A 19,721-nucleotide genomic window follows, 5' to 3' on the forward strand; every position below is an offset into this window, starting at 1 on the left:
TTTTTATTTTCTAATATTTAATGTTTTTATAACTGTTTTAATTATGTCTTAATGTTCTTTTGCACTTTCTCGCAATGTTCTTGAATGTTTATGTAAAGCACTTTGAATTGCCCTATTGCTGAAATGTGCTATACTAATAAAGCTGCCTTTTTTTTGTTAATTGTTTTTTTTTTTAATACATTTTATTAAACAAATTCAAATTTACAAACAACATGGCTCGTAGATCATTACATTCAAGTAAAAGGACAAAGTGCATACAGAACAAGAACAAATAAAATATGTAAAATTATACATGTAAATAATAATAAATTAAATTAATGGCTAGGGCTGTACCTGTAATTCATATTCTTCTGTTATGCTAAGAAGTTTCAATGCATTTTTGTTTTTCATGACTTTAAGGGCTTTTATGTAAGAAAAAAACTCAATGAAACACATTAAACCTAGGTTTCACTTTCATATACTTGGATTTGTGCAGATACAATTTTCCAAGAAATGAGGATGTTATTCACCAGAAACACATAAACCGTGGACCGAGAATAGACCCGCGCATGCGCAGAGTTCAACGAGCAAACCCCGCCCTCTTCCGGGTTATTAACGCCAGCCTGCTTGTGATTGGCTGAGCGGTGTCGTCGTAGCGGTTGTGGGCGGAGCTCCAGTGACTTGCCGTTAATCCAGCAGGATTGTGTTTGAAGGTTTGAAGTCAGCGGAGCGGAGAGAAAGAGGAGAAAGAGAGGAATGACGGAGTTTCACCGCTTTAACTACAGAAACACGGACTTTACACGATGCTAGTGCACACACGGACGCACTAAAAGGATAAAATAGAAGTTGTTTAACATGAGAAAGTAACTTTAGAGGTGAGTTTTCGTGGGGAGACGCAGAGGTTGTTGACGGGGCTCAACATGGATGTCCGTCCGGAGAGCAGCGGAGCGGCTCTGAGGAGGAATTAAGGCCGTTTTCTGGGTTTATTTCTGGCCGTGAATCAAGCTGACGAGGCTCAGGGAGGATTGTAAAGCAGCAGCAGCAGCCTATCTACCAGGTGAGCCTTTAAAAACAGGTTAGAAACACTTTGCCTTTACACAACAGCCTTTTAACCCGACTAATCAAAGTGTCTCTTTCTCTACTTCCAGGTTTAAAAGTCAAGTGTGTGAACTGTTGAGGCTACAGCTAGCTAAAGTAAGTCTCTTCAAGCTTTATCTGGTTCATTTGTTTGAATTTCATCTTTCCATATTATTCAAACTTGCAGCATTAAATCACAGCAGTACAATAAAGTCACTGTTATTTATTTATTTATTTATTTGCACATATATAAAACTGCACAAAATCCAGTCAATGAAAGAAACAAACAAGAAATGTGTCAGGAGAGGTCAAGAAGCCTTACAGGCTTATTTATACAAAGGACCTCCAACCAACCCCAGGAGAAAATAACTATAACAAAAAAGAAAGAAAGATCTAAACTAACATCATTTTAAAAATACAACAAAAGTTAAACAACAACAAGAAGTACACAAAATGTGCAGAAAAGCCCTAACCAAACAGTGGAAAACAATCCAATAAAAACAATGAAATGCATACAAAAGAAACAGTACAGAAAAATGTATCTAAACATATCAAAAGATAATTAGACATCATGAATTAAATGTGATGATAATTTCCTTTTAAAATGTTCTAAGGATAACGAGCTCTTGATAACATGTATTTTGGTGTTCCATATTATTCCATACTGTTATGGAAGTAATGTTAAAGCAAAGACAAGAAGTAGGGAAATGTTTAGGAGGCTTTCTGCTTTATAAATCCTCAGTGTTAGCCTGCTGTTGTTGTTGTTGTTGCTGCTTCATTCAGTATGATAATCCAGTCTGGCTGTCACCCATATCATTACTTATTATGAATTATATACACAGCCAGTCTAAACCCCCCCTCCATGACCCCTTTCCATCTGTTGCTTTGCTTTATTCCTGACCCCCTGCCTCTCTGATATATTCCTCTCTCTCTCTCTCTCTCTCTCTCTCTCTCTCTGTGTGTGTGTGTGTGTGTGTGTGTGAGAGAGACAGAGAAAGACCCCACACTCTGACCTTTTTTGCCTTTCAAATGAAACACACAGATGTCCCTTTGCTTCACACCACAGCATCATTTCACTGTCATGGGCATTGTGTGTGTGTGTGTGTGTGTCTGCTGATGCCTTCACTTCTCCTTGTTGACATGTATATCTGCTGATCCCTGGCAAATCAATACAAATGACCTGCTGCTGTCTCACAGACACACAGACAAACAGCGAAACCATAACTCCTCTCAGTGTCACATATAAAAGCGTGAAAGCAGCCCTAATTCATTTTGTCGAACAACCAAATTAAATCACTTGGTTTTTAATATGATTAGTGTTGTAAAGAAAAATAGCATTATGTCAGCCTGTTTGTTTAGTGTGCTGTGTGACTTATGGTTGACGTGGTACTCCGGCAGACGAGACGTGATAGGTCAGAATGAAGGATACCCTCTCACTGTCTCTCTTCCTCATTCAGTGGCCAGCACTTATTCCCACTTTTTTTATTATTTGTTTTCCTCTTTGTGTATTTTGTGTGGGTGTATTTGCGTCAGCCCCCACTCCACCTCCAAGGTCTCCGTCTCCCCCAAGCTCAGTACTATATGACGGCTGTCTGTCAGTTTACAAGAACAAACATTCCCTGAGAATACGACTAGATGTGTCACCTTGGAGACGGTGACAAGCTGCTGCTTGTGTAACGTGTCTTCTGGTCGCTTCAAGTCCAGTCATCTTCAGGAGCTGGAAATGGATGCGGCAGCATATATGACGTCTTTTGTCCATGTCTGCCTAAATTTGGTCAGGCTGTAGGCTGTTCATTCTAGTTTGACTCGCTACTCAGATATGGAAAGATGTGTGAATATCAGAGTTTTTTTTTCTTATTTTCAAGGATAAATGGCCACATTCAGGTCTTTAGAGCACATATGAAATGGAGTTTGATTGCAGAAACATTTCAGTGATTGAAAACATTAGTTTTAAAAGCTGGGTTTTGTTGTCAATCATGCAAATCAAAGAGCATTTTCTTATAGATCTCACTATTTTGCCCCAATACAGGAAGGATTTAATGAAGCCTCAAAATACCAGAAGGCCTTGTTGCAACTAAATGACATGTTGCTTTCTTTTAACTTGGAAAAACACCTTGTGATATCAAGTTCACAAACTCCACCTCAAACAACAACTGTCTAGTAGATGTTTGGGCATGTTATCTGGCAGCGCTCAATTAGCATTCTGGGAGATGTAGGAAATAGGTATGGGACGATATGAATAATTCATGTCTGGATTATCCTGGCCAAAATAATTGCGATTCACAATATTATCCCGATAATCATCAAAATACGCTTAATACATACTGGAATCACTTTACCTTACATTTTGTTTTATTGCATCACAGATGGGACACATCTTTTTTTAGTGAACATCCATTTTTGTGAAAAACAAAATCTTAAATGAGGTAAACATAAATCATACGGTCCTCCTGCATAGATAAAGGATAAATAAATAAACAGCAACATTTTGCACGTCTGTTCTTTTTTACATGATAATTCCTGTATTAAAAAAAAAACAGGCTCCCATTTTCACCTCTCTACCATGATAGTGAGCTTGACAGCTTCTTCAAGTCACTCGTGTCGATATTCACGATTATCCACATGATGGAAATTCATATATCGTCCCACATCCCTAGTAGGAATTAACAAAACTATATATTTTCTTTCCATAAAGTCCAACACAGATACCTTTTGTACAAATGACACATACACACCCTTGACTCATGGTGACCTGTTGACCTGTCTGTGTTTATCCTCTATCTGTTTTCCTATCTCAGATTACACATTACATTGATAACATAGAGTGTGTGATCTATATTCCAGGTTGATGATTACTAGTGGAAATGGATGTTCATACTGAATGAATTGTGTCACAGCGTAGTCACTGTTTGAAAAGTAATTTCCGTATGTACACACACAGACAGACACCTTATCTGTGTTCTGTGTCACCTCCAGATGCTGAAGCTGTTGAGGCGAGACGTGCCGCTCTCAGAGAGGCTGGGGGAGGACTCTCCTCTGGCCGCGGCGCCCGGCCTCCCGCCAACGGCAGCCCCGATGGGCCCCAACATTTCATGGCTCCCTGAAGCCCCACTGCTGACGCTGGACCAGCCTATCTTCCTCATGACTCCCGCAGCGCAGGCTGTGTCTGGCTTCTTCGTCTGGACCGCACTCATCCTCACCTGTCACCAGGTAACTGCTTCCAAACTAAATCATCAGGTCTTTAGTTCTACTTGATACTGTTGTGTGCGTGTTGTTTAATGCACAAATGATGTGATCCTGCAAACACACACACACATCTGCTCAGGCCCAGAGAAGGGCAGGGGTTGCTTAGCAACATCCCTCAGCAGGTGTTTTTGATACAGAGCATGAATGTACATAAACACACACACACACACACACAAAGGTGAAACTTGATCCAGGTAGATGAAAAGCCTTTATGAAACCAAACAAAAAACAAAAAAGTTGAATAGAGTCAGAGCTTTTATCTTTCACACATTCCCGTGAGATGATGTAGGTGAGGTGAGGTAGTGCATTGATTGTTAAGGTCAGTGACATTGATACCCTTTGATATCTCTTTGTCTTGTCAGTGTAACTTTGGTATTTTTCAACCCGGACCCTATTTTCCCATGGGACAACAATTTTTTAAATGGGTCCAGTATTGAGGGAGAGCGCTGCAAACGGCAGCCGCTGAACAGGCTGTAATGTAATCTCGCGGGGCAACTCCTCACCGTCAATATATGTCTAGTAAAAGTGCTTGTTTTTGCTACTGACAGGCTCAGATTGTTATTATAAGTGTCTGACAACATTATGGAAAGGACCCTATAGAGAAATATAACATTTGTCTTTACCTTTCTCTTAATCTGGTCTGTTTGTTAGTGTGTGTTTCGCTCGGAGGAGTCCCGTCTTGAAATCTCGTGTCACATACACATTGTAGAAATAAGCTAAATATTCAGGCATGTCATTGAAGATCTTTTTGGAGAGGACCCTACAGAGAAATAAAACATTTTTCGCTCTCTGTTTGTTATTGTGTCATGTGAATTGTGGCCGAAAGACAACGGTGGAAACATGAGTGAGAGTTGGAGAGACTAGTGCCGGTGTTGTCAGAGTTTGTTGTGTTGGACTACAGAAAGCGTAGCTTAGTGTTATCCATAGACTGTATATAAGAAATGGACGTAGTCTCCGTGACGTCACCCATTGGTTTGTGGAATGCCGTCTTGAAACCTTGAGTTTGGCGTTTTGGCCGTTGCCATCTTGTTTTTTTGCAACCAGACGTGATACGAACGGGTGGAGCTAAGTACAACCGAACGCTGAATAAGACATTTTTAAACGCCTAAAATATTAATATTAACTTAAATTAACAGAAAACACTGTGAAAGGGTCAAAGTTCGAAGACGAAAACATGGACAACACCCAGACGGGACAACGCCATGGTAGCAACATGTCAATCACAAGGTAGCCACGCCCTAAAACATCCCCTGCTTTATGGTCTATTTGACTCTAAATGGGACCATCATTTACTAAATGAACATCATGCTGTATTGAAGAAGACTTGAAACTAGCGATTGAGACCATAAACTAGAAAGAATGCAGGTATTAGGCACTTCCCCATTGGCTTCACTTTTCAGAACTGCAGGTTGCCTAGTAGTGTTATCTAAAAGATTTTCAATGTCATGCCTGAATATTTAGCTTATATGTGTCTACAATGTGTATGTGACACGAGATTTCAAAACGGGACTTCTCCGAGCGAAACACACGATAACAAACAGACCAGATTAAGAGAAAGGTAAAGAAAAATGTTATATTTCTCTGTAGGGTCCTTTCCGTAATGTTGTCAGACACATGTAATAACAATCTGAGCCTGTCAGTAGCAAAAACAAGCACTTTTAGTGAACATAAATTGGCGGTGAGGAGTTGCCCCGAGAGATTACATAACAGCCCGTTTAGCGGCTGCTGTTTGCAGCGCTCTCCCTGAATACTTGACCCCTTTCAAAAATTGTTGTCCTCATTAGTCACTTAGACACAAAAACATGGGAAAATAGGGTCCAGGTTGAAAAATACCAAAGCTACCCTTTAATGATGCAGTGTATAAAATTCTGAATAAGATCAAGAATCTATATCCTCATAATGACAAGTTTATCTTTTAGTTTCAAAATCCTTTTTTTAAAGCTCACAAAAGCTCTGTTTCAGCCGAACTTGTAGACTTGCTGTCTTATCTACAAGTGTTTAAGCCCTTTGATACAGCAGGCTTATGAGTCTGCAGCCATTGTAAGAAGAGGAAAGCAGCTTTTCTTCCTTATGCCACAAAGCTGTGGAATTTGTTACCTTCGTTCATTCTGACATAGTGCTGATGTTTTAAACTTACATTTCACACAATTTATATTTTTAAACTGTACGTATAAAAAGTGCTTAAAGGAGTCTCATTTTCAATATTAAAGTGTCTCTTCTGTCTGTCCCAGATCTACATGCACCTACGTTTCTACAGCCGGCCGAGGGAGCAGCGCCACATCGTGCGGATCCTCTTCATCGTTCCCATCTACGCCTTCGACTCTTGGCTCAGCCTCCTCTTCTTCACCAACGACCAGTACTACGTGTACTTCGACACCGTCAGGGACTGCTATGAGGGTAAGGACATGCTTGCAGTGATGATGCAGTTTTGTTAATGCCACCGAATCAGCAGACAGCGGTGGTGGGGGCACAAGATCGATGAACTGTTTTGACATTGCACAAGAACAGCTCTTGCCTGGAGCGTGCTGGTTGGAATGCTGTTTTGGGAGTCATTATGGTTGCACCAAAAATTGCCTCAGTCGCACATTAGGTATATGACATTAAAAAATGTCATTAACATTGCTATGTTTAGTAGCTATTTAGGCTAAAACTCTAACCTCACATTAAACACTAAGTTGTTTTGAATAAATACACATTTAACAGCATTTGTTTTGATACCAGCGATGGACAGAAGTTACAGATTAAAGCCCTTTCCACCTCGTTGTGGGCGTCTTTTCCAGTTGAGTTGTTGAAACACATTGTGATCAAATCAGATAGGAGGTGAACAGTCTGTAAACAGATTATTCCACCCACACAGTGAATGTTTTATTTAGCAAAGTGCCCTCTCACCCTTATTAGATTCCTGCCTTTTCTGTCATATACTGAACCTGTATGTACTAGGGGGTGTAAGAAAATATTGAGCAGCACGATATTAGTATTGTGATACTGTATCCATACTGAAAAAGACTGGATCGATTTTTAATTAATAGTTTACACGCAAAGATCAACTCAGTCAATACTTCATTTCATTTGCAAAGATATGTGGCCTCTCAAAGTCGTGCAATGATGTTGGATGTTACAGGGACTGGGATAAATGCAAATGCAGATCCCCCTGTTTTGATTGCACAAAAAAGTTTTTTTATGCATTTGGTGGTGTTTTTTTTATACTCTGGCAGTTTTCCTAAAATTATATTTAGAAAATCGCAATATATCGTAATATATTGAATCGTAACGTCTGTATCATGATACATATCACCAGATTCTTGCCAATACACAGCCCATACTAAATTTTGAATTGTCTTGTAACTTTTTTAAACATATACTTTTGGCAGTACTAAAGTAAATTGCAAGCTCTACACATGGAAGAATAGAAATCTATTACCCATTACTTGTAATTTTCATTGAAACTGCAGTACTCTCCTCCTGGCCTGAGAGGCTTGAAATGAGCTTGAAGGATTAGCGATTGGTGGGACTTATATATTTTTTTTTATCGTAATTTTTAGTTGTGACGGTCCCACAATCTATTTTGTAATTCCTTGTCTTGATGTTTACATTTTACTGTAACGAACTCCACAGCCATGCTGATTCTTGTCCTGCTTGTTCAGAGTTTTCTTAAGACAAACACTGATTCTAAAGTGTCCATATGTATCATTCCCTGATTGTTTTTTTTGTTTATACCAGCTGAGGCGTTTTTTATAATCTGCACATCTCCATGTATATGTATCTCAGAAATTTGGTTTTGATTATATTTTGAGTTGAGTTCATTCAACTGGATTCTAGTGGAAGTGCTGTAAACATGGATCAATGGCTTCCTGCTCACTGTAGAATATGGTTTATTTGTTAGGTCAGAAAAGTTGATGATGAGCTGGCAGCTTTGCTGAGCGGATGGATGACGCAAACAAAACGCAGCTGGATTCCCTTGAATCTCTGACGACTCTTCACATTTCTGAATTGGCAGAAAGGCAGCCGACTGCCTCCGCTCCTCGTTCTCCGGAGTGACGTTCAGGAATAGAAATAGTCCCCTCTCTGTGAGAGACACTCAGCACGGTCGTCACTTCCTGTGTTGGCAAATTGATGATGTCATGTGCGTTCGAATGCTGAGTGGAGGCGCTCTATGTAAGGTTCTGCTTTTGGGAGGAAGCGCCGTCAGCATTGTGGTCGTCATGTTGCTCTCCTCCTCCTCCTCTCTTGACGTTATCTCTGACTCCTTCGCTGTTTATTTTAGTCTCAACCAAGTCTTTTTCACCAACTTCTCCTCCTCCTCGTATTATTGTCCGCTCCGTCTCCTCCTGTTTGCCTTCCCCTCCCCACAATGCCGCTGAGCCCTGCCCAGATCTTTTTCCCGAGCAAGGATGGCCGACCTGTTGCATGGCAACCAGCGCTCGCAAATCTTCCTCATCAACCTCAATGGCTGCATCAGATAATGAGTTTCTCTCAACCGACCTTGCAACTTGCAAAGTTCCTGTTCTCATTGCATGTAGGCCTACTGTATCACCGTGGCAACCAGCCCGGCTGACGGTGATCCTTGGAGAGAGAGAGAGAGAGCATAATTGTAAACAACTGAGACACAGAGAGAGAGAGCTACGCAGATCAACCAGTTCTCATCACTCAGCTCTGTGCGCTCGCTTTTGTGTTTAAGTGAGACAGTGAGCTGGCATTTAGGGCATCGTATCCCCTAAGTATTGTCTGACATGCGTCTGACGTCAGACCACAGAAGGCAGTGAAGCTCTTAGTGTGAGGGTGGAGTAGAGCTAAAGTGAGAAAAAGGAAAATATAACAACTCAGCACCAGATAACTGACGCAACAAGAATCACTGCCAGCAGTACAGCTGCTTCGAGATCAGTGTTGTGACACACAAACATCCTCCTGAAACTCCCAAACACCCACATGGAACACACCCAAGATATATCACACTCTCACACTTTCTTCACAGTTAACTGACACACCCACACACGCCTCACGCTCGCCTTATCTTCCCTCACATGCACAGTCATGAGAGGAGAGAGAGCGTGTGTTAACAGGATTAGCCTGGCTGCTGCTGTGTTTTTAAGGTCGTCATCACCCTCTCACTGAAGCAGCACAGAGGAGACATAATCCACCGGTCACAAGAGACAGTCAGGTGAACATCAGTCACACAGGGAGAGAGAGGTGTGTGCGTTTGTTTTGATCTTCTATCCTCATGAGATCATTCTCGCCCAGGAAGTGAAGATGTTTCTGCAACTTGAGGTCAAAAACCTATGATTTAGTGTTAAGGGTTTATTATAGAGGGAGGACTTATGGGTAAGCTTAAGCTTCTGTAAGCCAGTGAAGAGTCCTTAGAAGGATGAAACACTTAGTCATCTGTGCGTTGTGCTCTTTAGTTTTTTACATATTCAGGAGCAGTCTGTTGAATCTGAAGCCATTATCACATTTATTTCGGTTTAGCCCCTAACAATTTTAACCAACAAAATTTAAGATATTAATATTTAAGATCTAAAACTCAAAGGTTAATATCCAAAGAACTAAAACTCAAGTTTTATCAGGTTATGTGTGCAATTTAGCTATATTGCCATGTGCATGTTTTGTGCATTGCTCTTTGCCAGTGGTGCGACACAAAAGTCTGGGCTCTGTACCACGAACTGTATATAAGAAGTGGACGTAGCCACTTCCGCACCGTGACGTCACCTATTGGTTTGCGGACTGCCGTTTTGAAGCCTCGAGTTCGACATTCTGTCCGTCGCCATCTTGGTTTTGTGCAACCAGAAGTGACACGAGAGGTTGGAGCTAAGCAAAACCGAAATGCTGAAAAAGACAATTTTAGGCGACCAAAATTTTACAATTACCTTTCATGAACTGAAAACACACTGTGAAAGAGTTAAAGTCCTAAGACGAAAACACAGACGACTCCCAACACCTTGGTAGCGACCTGTCAATCACAAGGTAGCCCCGCCCTAAAGCATCCCCTGCTTTATGGTCTATTTGACTCTAAATGGGACCATAATTTACTAAATGAACATCATGCTGTATTGAAGAAGACTTGAAAGCGATCGAGACCGTAAACTCATGTTTACAATGTTTACTGAGGTAATAAATCAAGTGAGAAGTAGGATCATTTTCTCATAAACTTCTACACAATCAGTCTTCGTTTTGCAACCAGAGGAGTCGCCCCCTGCTGGCTATTAGAAAGAATGCAAGTTTAAGGCACTTCCGCATTGGCTTCATTTTTCAGTTTGCCCACTGCTTTGTACATACAGTATGCAGCCTCAGTGGGCCCCCTTTCCCTTTTGATACGTCCACTCTCATGTCTGTACATATAACTGATTCAAAATATTGAATACTAAAGTAAATTAATTTACAAAAAAATCTATTTATTTACAACATATTAGTAGGAAATAATTTAAACAAATAGGTAGGTGGAGTCTGTAATATCAGTAGTGTCAGGAGTGGATGAGTGAGAGGTGGGTGTCGTGTTGCAAAAGAAAAGATAAAACAACAAAAACCACAACACGGTAATCTGTAAGGAGAGGAGAGAGGTTTCAACTGGACTGTTTGGTCCAGCCTCCTCAGTGTTCTTTATCACTATGCAGGTGTCAGGTTGGGAGCCCCGAGGGAGGTTGCGAGTAAAGAACGGATGCTGCAGAACCTCCAGGGGTTTGATGCTGCTGGTCGGTATCCAGCTGCAGCATCTTGACCAGATCTACTAATAGATGCTGGTCTCTCTGGTGTCCACTGTTCATCTCCATCAGCTGCTCAACGTCAACACTTGAGCCGGACGTATCTCGTCTCCTGAGCGTAGAACCCTTACTGTCCGACTGAAATATTATAAATCTAACATTTTACGTCTGTATCAAGTGTTATCAGCTCCAATCAGCACAGTGTTATAACTAACACATGATTCTGCAGCATGTTAGCTTGCAGGTCTCAAAACAAGTGGGACAGGAAGTGATGTGTGTGGTGTTTGTGTGACTGCTCGGGGGTCTGTGGGTGACTGACTGATTCACTCCGCTGAACTTTTGCAGTTTGTGGTATTACACTTGAAACAGTTTTCACACATTTTCCCTTTTGAAGTTGCGGTTGTGCAAAGTTTCCAAGTGCAGAATATTAATCCGTAACAAATGCTGTTAAATCTGTTTTCACACCGTCAAAATTTCATAAAGTCAGAATGTATTTTTTTCACAACAAAAGTTCATATGACAATTTGAAGATGATATCTTAAAGCAGCAATACAGTGAGCAGGCTCCAGCCTAACTATTTAGTCATGGTGGAAGACATTTTGATAGTGCCCTCTGATACATCATGGTGGCTTGTGAAGGGCTACCATGATTATTAAAATAATGAATGTCTGCATATAGACAATAACAACCAACCTTTTCTCTCCTTGTTTCTCTGCAGCGTTCGTAATTTACAACTTCCTGAGTCTGTGCTATGAATACCTGGGAGGAGAGAGCGCCATCATGGCTGAGATCAGAGGGAAACCCATCGAGTGAGTCTCACATTTCCCCAGTCGAAGGATTAGATTCTAAAAGATTGTAAAAGCCAGCATGAAATGAGGACATCCTTTTTTGTCCAAAGCAATTATTTTGCATATAATCTCCCTTTTCCTGCTGTATCTACAACACTTAATTCCCCAAAACAGAGGTGTGAACCGGGTGTTTTTGTCCCGTCAGGTCCAGCTGTATGTACGGCACCTGCTGTCTACGGGGGAAGGCCTACTCCATCGGCTTCCTGCGCTTCTGTAAGCAGGCCACTCTGCAGTTCTGTGTGGTCAAACCGCTCATGGCCATCATCACCGTCATCCTGCAGGCCTACGGCAAATACAAGGATGGAGACTTCAAGTAAGTGCTGCCAACTAGGGAGGGGAGGTAGGAGGTCTGTCAGCCAAGCCTGGATTGACTTTTGAGTTCATATATTGCTTCTGATTGGTGGAGCTGGTAATGAGAACAGTAGTTACCTAAACAGCCGCTTCACATAGGGATGTCACTATACCACAAATCTTGTAGTCAATACCAATACTAGTGAAAATTCTTGATACCAACTCGATACCACGGTAAAAAACAGGATTAGTAAAACAATGAATCCCATGTACTTCAACATCCACTCCTTTATTACCGTTTGCCTACTGGTTTTTGTCTGGAAGTTAAACAGCTCATAATTCCCTCTCTGTTATCTATTTTATATTGCTGTGAAAACATTTCCTTCAAACAACTGCATTTATTAAAGTTTCTCGCCAAAAACTACATTCTACAGGATTACATTTGAACACATCATGATAACGTTAGAATTTACCGTCGCCCAATACAATACTCATTTTACTGACTAGAGCCTGAACGCAACATACTGTAAATCAATGGCACCTCCCGTGCTGAAACCGGCAGGACGACAGCTAGTTAACGTTAGCTGTTAGCAGCCGGTAAGCAGCACAGTCCTGCACGGATCTAACCGCTAACGTTAACTAGCTCTCGTCCTGCTGATTTCAACACAGATTTATTGTTCACAATGTAGCATTATCAGGGGAAACTATGATGCGTCCGCAGGATGCGGCGATAGTGAGTTTACGTCTCGAGCCCTGAGGGTACCTGTGGTACTGTAGAAAAATGAATACTGCCCGTTTTCAGAATTTTGGCATCGACTTGGTACCGAAGTGTTGGTTCTTGTGACATCCCTAGCTTCGCAAAAACATGAATGCAGTACAGAAAAAGCTGTTAACAAAGATGCCACCAAATTTAGAAAAAAACAGGAACTTGTGGATTACTCCTTTAATTTGTAGATTAAATGTCCCAGACTGATCATCACCTCCTCCCTTAGTCGTTTCAGTTTTAGGGCGTTTATAATCTCTAATAGGAGATTTAGGCTTTTAGCCTATAAATCAACACCAACACAACTAACATCGTTCTGTCTTCTCTCTCGACAGTGTCGCCGGCGGTTACCTGTACGTGACCATCATCTACAACATCTCCGTCAGCTTGTCTCTGTACGCCCTCTTCCTCTTTTACTTCTCCACCAAGGAGCTGCTTAGCCCTTACAGCCCCATGCTCAAGTTCCTCATGGTCAAGTCCGTCATCTTCCTCTCCTTCTGGCAGGGTAGGGCACACAAGACACAGCATGCTTTTCATTCCTATATGTACCTACCTAAAGATAGTTTTATCTTCATTATGTACCATCTTATCCTTTGCGGTCAGGCATGTTGCTCGCCATCCTGGAGAAGTGCGGCGCCATACCCCAGATTAACTCGGTGGAGGTGTCCGTCGGCGAGGGGACGGTCGCCGCCGGTTACCAGAACTTCATCATTTGCATCGAGATGTTCTTCGCATCGCTGGCTCTGCGCCACGCTTTCACATACACACGCTACATGGACAAGAGTCTGGATTCACAAGGTGAGAAAGGAGGATGCTTACAGTGTGATTATACTAACACCACACCAGAGATTACTTCATGTCTTACTGAAGGAAGAATCTAAAATAGCCTTTTGTCTCCATTTTATTTCCATCCATTCCCATCCGTTTTAAATGTGTATTTTTTTCTTTCATCTCACTTTGTTCAACCAAAATCCTCCCACACCTTCATTTACTTCTTCACCCTTTTATTCTTTTCTCTTCCATGATTTGTTCTCATGTTTGTGTTTGGGTCTGTGTCTACGCATCCATCTTTATTTGTCTCTCTTCTTCTCTGCTGTGCCATAAAGGACCAGTTCCTACATATGGAGAGTTTGGTAGGTTAAACACTGATGATGTTTACTCCCCCTTTCTCTTTCATGCTGCTACTGTTTTTAGTTAGTCCTGTCCTACTGAGATGTATTAAGTTAGTTTCTGTTTTGTTTTTTTGTTTTTTATCCAAGGTTTTGAGTGTGATTTGGTTCTGTTTAGCCGTTGCTGTCTTTTCTTTCGGTCTCTTTCTTCTTGCTCTTATTCCTAAATAGTTCCCATCTTCTTTTACTTTCCCCTTTTTTGTACAGTTTCTTCCTGTCTTGCGTCCCTCTCTACATCCCTGTGAAGTGAACTCTTTCCTGTTCCCTCTCTCTAAATCACATCCACTGTCCCTTTACAATTCCTTCTTTTTTCCCCTAATTCCTTTTTCACCCATTCCCTCCTTTTGTCTCGCTGTTTAACACCCTGTAAATCACTGATGCCCCGTTCTTCTCTTCTCTCTATTTTTGGTCCTTTGTTTTCCTCTCCCACCCTTCTCTCCTTCCACTAAATCACTCCTTTTCCAACTCTATTCTTTCTTCTTCTCCTTTCCTCCCCTCTTCATTTCATTTATTCCTAAATCCCCATAAATCCACTCTCCCCTCTTAATGTCCACCCCCCTTTCCTTCCTCTTCTTACTTTTTCTCTCCTCTAAATCACTCTTATGCCTTTCTACACCCTTTATTTCCTCTCCCCACTGTCCTTTTCTACATTTTTCCTCTTCCTTTAAAGGGATAGTTCTGGTGTTTTGAAGTAGGGTTGTATGAGATACTTATCCATAGTCAGTGTATTAACTTCAGTAGATGACGGTCATCACGCCCCCAGTTTGGAGAAACAGACAGGAGTTACTGCACGGAAGCAAAGCGATGTACTGCTGTGGACGGGGCCGGCAGCAAAACATATTTTAGCCACCTAAAAGAGAAGCTCACCTAAAAAAAAATCAAAGTTAAGTGTATGCTATATTTAGAATATTTTCGCCAGTTTACCTTGCCGTGACGCAGCTATACAGTCTATGTTTCTGACGGGTAACTGAAGCCGTGCTCTCGCCAAAGTAACCAAAAAACAGTCATTTCACCTCGCAGAACACGGGGGTTGCTGGTCTACCGCTGCCTCAATCATTTCGTTTGTTTGTGTTATTGTTTGACTTTGGTTACTTCAGATTCACCAAAGTCACACAATAACACAAACAAACTAACCGATCGAGGCAGCGGCAGACCAGCAACCCCCTGTGTTCTGCGAGTCTGGTGGCTTTGGTCAGAGCATAGATAGATACAACGGTTTCAGTTCCCCATCAGAAAGGGCTGAAGTGGTGAAAATATTCTAAATATAGTGTACACTTAAACGGATTTTTTTAAGTGGGCCTTTCTTTTTGGTGGCTAAAATACGTTTTGCTGCTGCCCCCGTCCACAGCAGTACATAGCTTTGCTTCCGTGTGGTAACTCCTGTCTGTTTCTCCAAACTGGAAACGTGCTGACTGTCGTCTACTGTAGGTAATACACTGACTTTGGATAAATACCTCATACAACCCCACTTCAAAACACTCAAACTAACCCTTTAAACCCCATTTACTCTCTTTCACCTCTTCTCCTGACCTCTAACCCTCTCGTCTCGTCCGCCTCCCGCAGGTCGCTGCGCCCCCATGAAGAGCATCTCCAGCAGCCTGAAGGAGACCATGAACCCGGGCGACATGGTCCAGGACGCCATCCACAACTTCTCCCCTGCCTACCAGCAGTACACCCAGCAGTCCACGCTGGAGCAGGGGGCGCCGCCGCCGCCTGTCTCCCGCACCCACAGCACCATCAGCGGCCGCGGCGACACGGAGAAGACCCTCCTGCTCAGCTCCGACGACGAATTCTAGAGCAACGTTTACAGCTGAATCAGATTCAGACTGTTTTAACGGCGGATGGTACTTCATCCTCCTGTGCAGCTTCAACGTGTGAATGATTAGAGAGGTGCGTGTTTGATTTTCCCGTTTTTTGAGACTGGTCATGGATTCGAGGACCTTCCAAGCATAAACATTTCCGCACCCACATCTCCCCGTGCGTCTTATTTGGTGGGAACACTTTAAACAGATTTGGCGTTAAAACCGTCGGCCAGAAAACAAGAAGGGTTGTGTTTGGAAAGTTTATGAGTCACACTCTTTACACACTGAATCATACTTGACTTTTGGAATGAAAGTTTTCTGGCTTTTATAGAAGCTTAATTTCACATTTCAGCTCAGTCATGTCATCGTCCTTAAGGATGTTTTTTTTTAGTTCTGAACCTGTATTGGTTTGTTTTCAGATAGTTATCGGCTGTTTATCGAGCCATGAAAATCCTTTAAAAGTTGAATTTTTATATTTTTTTTTCCATGACTGGAAATAGAAAAATATTATTAAAGTTTTATAAAAGTTTTGAACTTTTAAATTTTGTGAAAGTTGGAACAATATTATAGTAGTATAATAGATAGTAATTTGCAACAATTTAACAAATTAGTTGGTCTGCAAATACATTCATATGCTTCAAACAGAAGCTGTTTTCAGTATCGTAGACATCTTGTGATGCAGTCATAAAAATGTGGTATAAAGTTAAAGGTGCTCTATTTGATATCCAGAGCATTAATATTGTAGAGATATAGAGGAGTAATGTCTACCTGAGCAGAGAATGAAGTCTCTCTCCCTCTTTGTGTGTTGTAATCAGAGCTTCTTCATGCTTTGATGACATAGCCAGGCCTTCGCCATGTTGAGAACCATGCAGAGGCAATAGATATGCTCTTATTTTTTAATTTAACACCTTTAAGGAGAACATATGTGTAGAGAATTTGTAAGTGATTTTTCAGTGGCATCCTTCACTGCAGTGTAGGGATGGATTTAAAGGGAAACCAAGTCAAGAACATGAGTTAATGTCAGCTGATATGGATCAATGTTGTTATTGATATAAGTGGAACAGATGAGAGCAGATTATAGATTTATAAAGCACATCTGCTCCAGGAGTGAAGGGCAGCAGCAGCAGCACCAACATCAGAGATGGTCAGGATTACACTGGTGTAATTGGAGCGTTATTTGAATGGCCGGGATTAAAGCTGGTGCTGATTTACTCAGGGAGTAGACCTCCGCAGACCACAATGTAGGTTAACTGGATTGAGGGAAAAACAAGAGAGGAATATAGGTTAAAGATAACCTTAGATGCTTGTTTTCAGTAGAGGAGCTCTATTGTAGGAATTAAACCTTTCCTCTCTTAACATACATGATTCCAAATGTTAAAGGCAGACATTTAAAGTCAAACTGAAATTTACATTTTCTCACTTTTTTGTAAAAGGAAATATTGTGCCTAAACTCATTTTTGGACATATTTGCAGAAACAGCGCACATCCAAAGCTTAAAGCCTCTGTGTGGCTTCTCCCTTTGCAGCAAACAACATTTGGGAGGACCAATCAGATTTACAGCACTGACATCATCAGTCAGTACCAACATTTTAAAATTCACATTGGAGAACACTAATGTAGGGCGTTTACTTAAATTTTTTTTCTTTTTGATCATTACAAGTTTCATCAAAAAAGTGTTACATGTTAAAAAACACAGAGGATATATGTGCAGTATATACTAGGGCTGTCAATCACTTCAAATATTTAATCGCACATTTTTCATCTGTTCAAAATATACTTTAAAAGGAGATTTGTCAAGCATTTAATACTCTTATCAACATGGGAGTGGACAAATATGCTTGCTTCATGCAAATGTATGTGTATATTTATTACTGTAAATCAATTAACAACACAAAACAATGACAAATATTTTCCAGAAACCCTCACAGGTACTGCATTTAGCATAAAAAATATGCTCAAATCATAATATGGTAAACTGAAGTCCAACAGGCAACAACAGCTGTCAGTGTGTCAGTGTGCTGACTTGACTATGACTTGCCCCAAACTGCATGTGATTATCATAAAGTGGGCATGTCTGTAAAGGGGAGACTCGTGGGTACCCATAGAACCCATTTTCATTCACATATCTGGAGGTCAGAGGTCAAAGGACCCCTTCGAAAATGGCCACAGACAGTTTCTCCTCGCCAAAATTTAGCGTAAGTTTAGAGCGTTATTATCCTCCTACGCAACAAGCTAGTGTGACATGGTTGGTACCAGTTTCATATGATACCAGTATCTTCACTCTACCTTTAAAACTGAACCTGCTACAACCTAAAAAATCGCAAGTTGCGTTAATGCGTTAAAAAAATGAGTGGCATTAAAACCACTTTGCATTAACACATTATTATTGCGTTAACTTTCACAGCCCTAGTATATATACGTTTTCAAATATCCACCCATTTCACCACCTGTTGTTCCTGATTGTCTCCAAATACTTAAGAAAAAGACTAAAATCTATCAAAATCAAGGGAGTTTTCTGCACTTGCCCTGACACACCCACTACAGTGACTTCTATATTACACGTTTTTTTTGCTTGTAAGGATTTTTATTTGCACATTTTACAGTTCTTATCCTGAGCTATGGTATATTTGAAAGCTTAATAAAACAGAATATTAGCACAATAATATGGTAATATATATTTTGTGTACCACATTTTCATCTTATGCATTTACAATATTCTCTCAGTTAAAAATAAAATTCACATAGTTGCATTTCCTCCTTTCTTCCAGGCAGTCTCCTTTTCTTTCTTTTTTCCGGTCGATTTAACTTCACCGCATGCAGAGCTGGTTATTTCTTAACACATAATTGAAGTCCTTGAGTCATCTGAGTGAGTCATGCGGAATCTGCCGACGTGTTTACTGTAACTACTGTCACTGCTCTGCTGTAGCGCCCTGTGAGCACCAGGGGGCCGTGTGGAGAAGACGTGAACACACACTCTCTCAAGCTCTCTTATCTACAGGCAGACAGGCAGCTATCACACACTTTAAGCTGGGCGCACGTGTAACTGCTTTGTCTGAGCACCAGTCTGTCACTTTCTTATAGAGATAGAGTAGAAGACAGTGGTCATGGGTCTTTTTCTTTTATTATTTCTGCTCCTGCCTGACATTATATTGGTTTTTAAATAGGACAGAAGCCACGTCTGTGCACAGGAGCAGTGTCCTATTTTTAGACATTGCTGAGTGTTGTCTGGATAATTGGGTTGCTTCATTTTGACATAGATACACTGACTGAGCTTCATCCAGCTACAAATGACCCTGTTAGAAAAGCTCTGGCCAGTTCATTGTGTTGCAATTTGCGGTACACTGTTATGTGCATACAGTTTCTTGTCTTTATAAATGCATTTTCATGCTGAACCACTGAATGCCAGTGCCGATACTTTGGGGTTGAAGACATTTTTTGTGCACTTGTTCTTTAAGTTTGGACATTTTCATGCTTCAAACTGGAAAAGAAACCATCTTATCAGTGTGAAAATGATGATGAAACATTTTTTTTGTTGAATTACAGCTCCTAAATGCAGGTTTCCTTGCCTGATATTATAATAGTTTACAATTTCAAAGCGAAGTAGACAGTAAGTCAGTCGTACCGCACTTTGAAAGCCATAATTCACTTCCAAGCTTAAGCTTCATCCTCTTTCTCAATGTGTTGATGTGTGTATATGAATCTAGCTGAGGAAACGCTGCAGACTGATGTTGTAAATACTGTCTACAGGAGGAGGAGGAGGAGGAGGAGGAGTAGTGATGTATGTTGAAATAGTCATATATATGCTGTACAGATGAAGCATAGGAGAAGAAGAAAAAAGACCTAGTTTTGTATTT

At 41.0% G+C, this 19,721-nt stretch overlaps 1 protein-coding gene across 2 annotated transcripts; it reads left to right on the plus strand.

Annotated features, from left to right (window-relative positions):
- The first annotated feature begins 633 nt into the window (after positions 1 to 633).
- tmem184ba (transmembrane protein 184ba) lies at positions 634 to 16,396 on the plus strand. Of its 2 annotated transcripts, XM_037755790.1 has the most exons (10): positions 634 to 1,036; positions 1,128 to 1,173; positions 4,033 to 4,266; positions 6,534 to 6,699; positions 11,713 to 11,803; positions 11,988 to 12,155; positions 13,232 to 13,401; positions 13,500 to 13,694; positions 14,003 to 14,029; positions 15,629 to 16,396. In XM_037755790.1, exons 3-10 carry the CDS (start codon positions 4,033 to 4,035, stop codon positions 15,859 to 15,861), a joined length of 1,284 nt encoding a protein of 427 aa, XP_037611718.1. In that variant the 5' UTR covers positions 634 to 1,036; positions 1,128 to 1,173; the 3' UTR covers positions 15,862 to 16,396. The 2 variants fall into 2 exon arrangements, with proteins under 2 accessions (XP_037611718.1, XP_037611720.1); XM_037755792.1 differs by lacking the exon at positions 14,003 to 14,029 and having other exon boundaries at positions 636 to 1,036.
- Positions 16,397 to 19,721: the final 3,325 nt, after the last annotated feature.

This window comes from Sebastes umbrosus, chromosome 20 (assembly GCF_015220745.1).
Source record: "Sebastes umbrosus isolate fSebUmb1 chromosome 20, fSebUmb1.pri, whole genome shotgun sequence".
In the NCBI taxonomy this organism is placed as follows: Eukaryota; Metazoa; Chordata; class Actinopteri; order Perciformes; family Sebastidae; genus Sebastes; species Sebastes umbrosus.

Bases quoted from the DNA above. Each gene is read 5' to 3' on its own strand.
- tmem184ba (XM_037755790.1), top strand. From the start codon at position 4,033: ATGCTGAAGCTGTTGAGGCGAGACGTGCCGCTCTCAGAGAGGCTGGGG. The intron at 6,700-11,712 runs GTAAGGACATGC...GTTTCTCTGCAG, and splicing joins CGTCAGGGACTGCTATGAGG to CGTTCGTAATTTACAACTTC. The intron at 13,695-14,002 runs GTGAGAAAGGAG...TGTGCCATAAAG, and splicing joins CAAGAGTCTGGATTCACAAG to GACCAGTTCCTACATATGGA.